Raw genomic sequence first — 6146 nt, forward strand, 5'->3', positions numbered from 1 at the left:
TTCAAGCTTGTGAATTTCAGATGCAAGATTCCCATGAAATCATAAATCCGTTTTATGAAAATTCCTGCCTTCTGGTGCATCTTTGGGGCCTATTCGAAACTTCACATGAACTTTGTCAGTGTATGCTTTTATCGTGCGATAGATTGTGATCGATCGATTTCCATCCAAACATCTGTTGGGGATGGAGTCGAACTGTATCTACAGAAGTGTCTGTGAGTGAGGCTAGCTATAAAGCTGGGAGAGCATCATCAGCAGAGTGTCGCTTTCCATGGCTGCTTTAGGCTACAGGAGAGGCAGTGTCCACTTCCCTCTGGCATCCCGAAACGTGTGCCCCAATAACGGCATTGAGACCAGAGGCAAATTCCACTTTGGACGAGAAAGGGCCTGGCCCCCTCACCTCTCTAGCTACCACTCACACTTCCCCAAGAAACAGACCGGTGCAAATTGTGGCAATTAGGTCATCTACGATGATTACCTTTAGCTCTTATTACTGTAGCATAGGGAGATTAGAGAAATGGACGAGATAAAGAGATAAAGGTAAAACTAACATCAAGAAGAATCTTATTGACGTGGAGAGGAATTTAATTTATCTAGCTAAATTTTAACTAAGAAAAAAAATAAAAGATAGTTCTAAATATGATGAGCTAAAAAACTTGAAAACAGAATTTTATAAAAAAATGCGCTGAGAAAAATAAAAAATAGCAACTATCTCTTATGGTTGAAGATACTTAGCCACTACCAAAAAGAACTACACCGGATACTTAGCCACTACCAAAAAGAAAAACACTGTCCAATCAATCCACAGGCAGAGTCCACGTACATGTGCAGCACGAAAACGAAGTGCTGCGCTGCCACTTGCCTGTATCCCAATATTTCCAAACTTCTGTTCTTGATCACGAATCTAGCTATCTGGGCATGATTTGGTTTCAGGAGAAATTAAAGCAGGTTTTATCCACCAAGAAAAGTAGTAGGTTTTAGCGCACTTGTGTCGTCCATACTCCATAGTCCGTGTCGTCAGGCTCGTAACATCTGCGCCACTTATCCATATACTCCTGTGTCGCTGGAAAATATTGTCAATATATTAACGAAAGCAACATTAATGGACTGTACTGCAACCGGGGGAAAAATCTCGGTCTCTCGAAAAGAAATAAATAGAGGTGACTGAGTTGCAGTACAGAGTATTTATGCTTCAATTTCTATTTGTGTAATAAGCGAGAAGAATAAGTAATTTCAATTTGTGTAAAGTAAATAATATAGAGTATTTATGCTTATTTATGTTGGGATCCAAAGAAGTCATTTTAAGTTAGCAATTGGCCTAGGTAATTTTATCGCATGACGCAGACAAAACAAATCGTACAAAAGAAATGAAATAAAGTAATTAACATAGGGGGTGCACGCTAATATATGGGTTGGTATCACATGTATAGATCAATAATACATAGAAAACCAAAATTCAACCCTTGACAAAAGACAAATATTGGAAATAATAGCAAGAATAATTGTTGAAAAGAAGACTTACATATCGATGGATGTTGAAGATCAGCGGGCTGGGTACGTTGTATTCTTTACAGAAGCACTCCTTGACTCCACAAAAATGAGGAAGAAGCACAATAGCAAGCACGCAGCATGTGTAATTCTCAGTTTCTCAGTACTGCTCATTCAATCCATTCACTTGCCAGTTTCAAATATTACTGCGCGACGCGGCGCACCTTACTCTAAGAAATACAATGTGACCTAGCGCTAATGCTAGCTAGATTGATTGTGTGGCCACAACTTTATTTTATTTTTTATTTTGAGAATGACTGTGTGCTCAGAAGTACTGAGAAATACACAACTTCATTGTTTTGCAATAGGGTTTGGGGGTGAAATCAGTTGCCCATGCGGCCATCCACAGCTAGGCGCGCCGGATCGGGATTCTCTGTAATTGCCAGTAAAATGTATTAGATCTGATTTAACCCGTTGATTTTAATATGGATGTATCAGATTTAGCATTACAGTACTACTAAGTAGTGAGCTACAGTACCAGAACACATGCGGATTAAACTGGATTACTGTCGCTGCAGTAAAGAATGATTAAGTAATATGTACACCGTATCACCAAGCACATTTAACTGTATGAACAGTAATCCTCTCAATTAATTCATTATTAGTGCAAGGATCCGGGTCCAGGCGCCCCACACCTTTCTTTTTCTGTAAGAACTATCCGCTGCTACAGGGGTTATGTCTTCGTGCAGCTAACCGGCCCAACAGCACTCTTTGGCTAAAGAGAGCTACATGGCTTTCTGGTCAGAGTGGTCCACTATATGCATATGCATCTATATCCGCTTGCTGTGAGGTATTTAAGATGAGATGAGCCTAACTGTCCAAAAAGTACAAAAGCATTAGGAATATCGTCAATTTGTGACCTTTCTTTGAATTATGTTTTGCTGATCGAGTTGATTGATCGGTAGGTGTTGAGTCAATAACTCGATCGCATTCCGAAAATGAATAATGCCTTTTGCAGTGATGTGCGTGTTTTTCTAGAGCATATGTGTGCAGAAACAGCTGTGAATAATATAATACTTTGTTTGGAAAATTAGAGAATAACATATTTTGTCTAGTTGCTGATCCTTCCTCACGCGGACATTTTTGCTTTATTCCCTTCTTTTACAATATAGTCTTAAAAAGTAAGTGAAATGCCAAAATATTCAATAGCGGCTTCACCAAACTAGATTATCGTAGCTAGTGCCTTAGCTTCCAAGTTGTGTATTGTCTCGAGAATTAAATGGTGTGATCAACTGCATCCAATACTTGGGGTTCGCAAACAATTTTACAACAAATTTGGTATTACACAAAATTAACTATCGTCAAATGATGACAAATGAAACTCCTGATATAGGTTACTCCTGTTCACAAAAAGTAATATTTTGGCAACGCCGCCATCTTCAATACGAAACTTTGGTGTTTGCACGCAATGTAAGTTTGGCCTAACAAATTTATAGCATTATCGAAGTATTTTTTTCTATATAAATCTGCACTCCATTTTCATGCGATCAATCTAATGGCCTACAAAATGTAGGCCAATGTTAAAAATTATTTCACTGCAGCAACCCAAAACGCCACTCATTTTCAAGCAAGCAGTCGTTTTGTGTGATGCCAAGCTAGACCGCTATTAGATTATGTCAACATGATTACAAATGCACTCTATTACAACTCATACAGATCCCATATGCCTAAAGTTGAGAAGACCAGCACACAAATGACCACATCGATCCCCTACTATGTGTTGTACACTACATATAGCAATGGTCCATGTTCAGTGTATATAACTGCATACTCAAATCCCTGTGGATGTTACAAAAATACACGATCTTTCGTTTCCTGAAGAAGGATTTCAAGGAGGCACACCCATCCTACAGCTAGGGCCGCCCTCCCATCTGGCCAATAAATGTCCTACTACGTCACTTGTAGCAAATAGCGTCTCAACATGCACGCAACTTTTCCCCCAATAGTGCAGGTCCTTGTATTCTCCCTCGCCTCGCCTCGCCTCACCTCATCCACACGAACAGGAAGCATTCCTCCCTCTTCCTCTCTATAAGATGGCACATCTCTCTCAAGCTGCTAGGGTAGGGGAGATCAAGTCTCACATCCAAAAAAATGCGAGCCTTCCAAAGCACAATTCTCTAGCTGGTCTCCTATACAAGCTATGAACATGAGCCCATGCCCTCTGGATGTGAAGCTCAAGAGGTTGTACAAGTAGTCCAGTACCCCTCCTCATCTCTCTCTCTCTCTGCACTTGCATACAGAGATGGTCTGATCGATCACCTAGCTAGACCTCTTTAACCCTCTCTCTCTCTCTGCCTGAAACACAAGGCTAGCTAGACCTTATGCATGGCCGGACACATCTGGTTATAGGCCACTCCGCCGCCTGCCGCTCTCCCACTCGCTCGCAGACATACACTGCCTAGTCCCAGGACCTAGAGAGGGGAGAGGCATCAGGAGCCTTGGAGTCCCATCAGTAAAGCACATGTTTCCTTTCTGTGATTCCTCAAGCCCCATGGACTTACCGCTTTACCAGCAGCTGCAGCTCAGCCCGCCCTCCCCAAAGCCGGACCAAGACCAATCCAGCAGCTTCTTCTACTACCCTTGCTCCCCTCCCTTCGCCGCCGACGCGAGCTTCCACCTCAGCTACCAGCTCGGCAGTGGTTCCGCCACACCACCACCCGCCGTGATCGACTCGCCGCAGCTGCTGATGCACCCTTTGATGGAGCAGCCGCCGGCGACAAAGATGGACGCCGGAAATGCACAAGGTGCCGGCGGTGTCAGCCTCGACAGGGCGTCGGTGTCGGCTGCGGCGGCGAGGAAGGATCGTCACAGCAAAATATGCACCGCCGGCGGGATGAGGGACCGGCGGATGCGGCTGTCCCTCGACGTCGCCCGCAAGTTCTTCGCGCTCCAGGACATGCTCGGCTTCGACAAGGCCAGCAAGACGGTGCAATGGCTCCTCAACACGTCCAAGGCTGCCATCCAGGAGATCATGACCGACGACGCGTCGTCGGAGTGCGTGGAGGACGGCTCCAGCAGTCTCTCCGTAGACGGAAAGCACAACCCAGCTGAGCTGCTGGGAGGAGATCAGCAGCTGAAGGGTAATGGCCGCAGCGAGGGGAAGAAGCCTGCCAAAGCAAGAAGGGCAGCGACCACCCCGAAGCCGCCAAGAAAATTGGGCAATGCGCACCCGGTCCCCGACAAGGAAGCGAGGGCGAGGGCGAGGGAGAGGGCGAGGGAGAGAACGAGGGAGAAGCACCAGATGTGGTGCGTGAAGCTTGCATCAGCAATTGACGTCGAGGCAGCAGCGGCTGCGAGGGACAGGCCGAGTACCAACAATTTGAACCTCTCTTCGTCCATGAACACGGCCAGTGCTGCGGCGGAATTGGAGGAGAGGTGCTCATCAACTCTCAACAATGGAGGAAGGATGCAAGAAATCTCAACGGCGAGTAAGGCGGGTGACGTGATCCTAGCCTTCGGCAATGGAGGATACGGCGGCAGCAGCAACTACTTCTGCCAAGAACAATGGGAGCTCGGCGGAGTCGTCTTTCAGAACTCACGATTCTACTGAACACGGGCACTACCTACGTACGGTATTAGAACTACTCTCTGTAGTCACACATATCCATCGTTGCCACATCTCCCATGACCTCATCAATAATTTCTTGTGTTAATCTGTGTGTATTTCTCTTTCTTTCCTTCGTAATTGACTGTGTGACGATGAACTTGGTTTGGTCATCGCATGATGTATTATAGCCAGCAATCCAGCATGCGCTGTGCTGATTCATTGATGGAATCTAATCTATGTTGATTCTGTGATTGCCGAACTGAATATGTCTCTAATGAAGGAGATCAAATAATATCTGGTGATGTAATTCAATTGTTTGGTAAAAGAATGAAAAGAAGCTGAAGGCTGAAGCGCATGCTGAAATCGAGGCTTACTAGTTACTAGTACTAGGTATAAGACTCTGATGGCCAATTTCTCTTACCATGATGCCGCTTGTACGAATGTGAAGATCTGCAAGCAATGGCTTTTTTACGCTGTTATAGTTCATGGATGCTCTCATAAAATAATTGCTCCATTTTTTGATCAGGTAAGCGAATCATTTTGTTGAGTTAGAATTGAAGGTTAATTATTTAGTCAAATGCTTTGATTTCCCATATTTTCTTCATGGATTGCAAATCTGGTTCAAACTTCTTGAGAATACTGCACGGTAGTGCACTCATTTAGTATAATCCCTCAAGGTAAATTAATGCTATTCGATCGACATCTCTTCTGTTCTTTGTAATTCATGCTAAAAAGTTGCTTGTATTTTTCGTTTTCAAATTACATTTTTTTTCACATAGAAAAAGATTATGCATGGTTTCAGTTCGCACACCAAATTATCAATTGTTTTTCATTGGACATCATGCAACTGAGTATACGATCTCTCCAACTCTGCTTAATTCCGTCGGCAGTAGCTCATTATTAGCAGATGACCAGCATACATATGGTGAAAGCCAGGTAAGTTGATTAAGCGGTGCATCAATGTGTTAGCTTCAAATCTGGCCAATTGATTCAGTCATGCTACTCAAGCAATAACTATCGCGCGCATATCCGACACAAGTGTCATAGGCCCGTG

The 6146-nt window shown here is 43.9% G+C and overlaps 1 protein-coding gene across 1 annotated transcript; it reads left to right on the forward strand.

Annotated features, from left to right (window-relative positions):
- Positions 1 to 3513: 3513 nt before the first annotated feature.
- On the forward strand, positions 3514 to 5274 carry LOC133911211 (transcription factor TEOSINTE BRANCHED 1-like). Its single transcript, XM_062353417.1, has one exon. The coding sequence runs from the start codon at positions 4007 to 4009 to the stop codon at positions 5093 to 5095; it is 1089 nt and encodes a 362-aa protein (XP_062209401.1). The 5' UTR covers positions 3514 to 4006; the 3' UTR covers positions 5096 to 5274.
- The last annotated feature ends 872 nt before the right edge of the window (positions 5275 to 6146 follow it).

This window comes from Phragmites australis, chromosome 3 (genome assembly GCF_958298935.1).
Source record: "Phragmites australis chromosome 3, lpPhrAust1.1, whole genome shotgun sequence".
NCBI classification, from domain to species: domain Eukaryota; kingdom Viridiplantae; phylum Streptophyta; class Magnoliopsida; order Poales; family Poaceae; genus Phragmites; species Phragmites australis.

Excerpts from the sequence above, each read along its gene's own strand:
- LOC133911211 (XM_062353417.1), top strand. The coding sequence starts at position 4,007 with ATGTTTCCTTTCTGTGATTCCTCAAGCCCCATGGACTTACCGCTTTAC.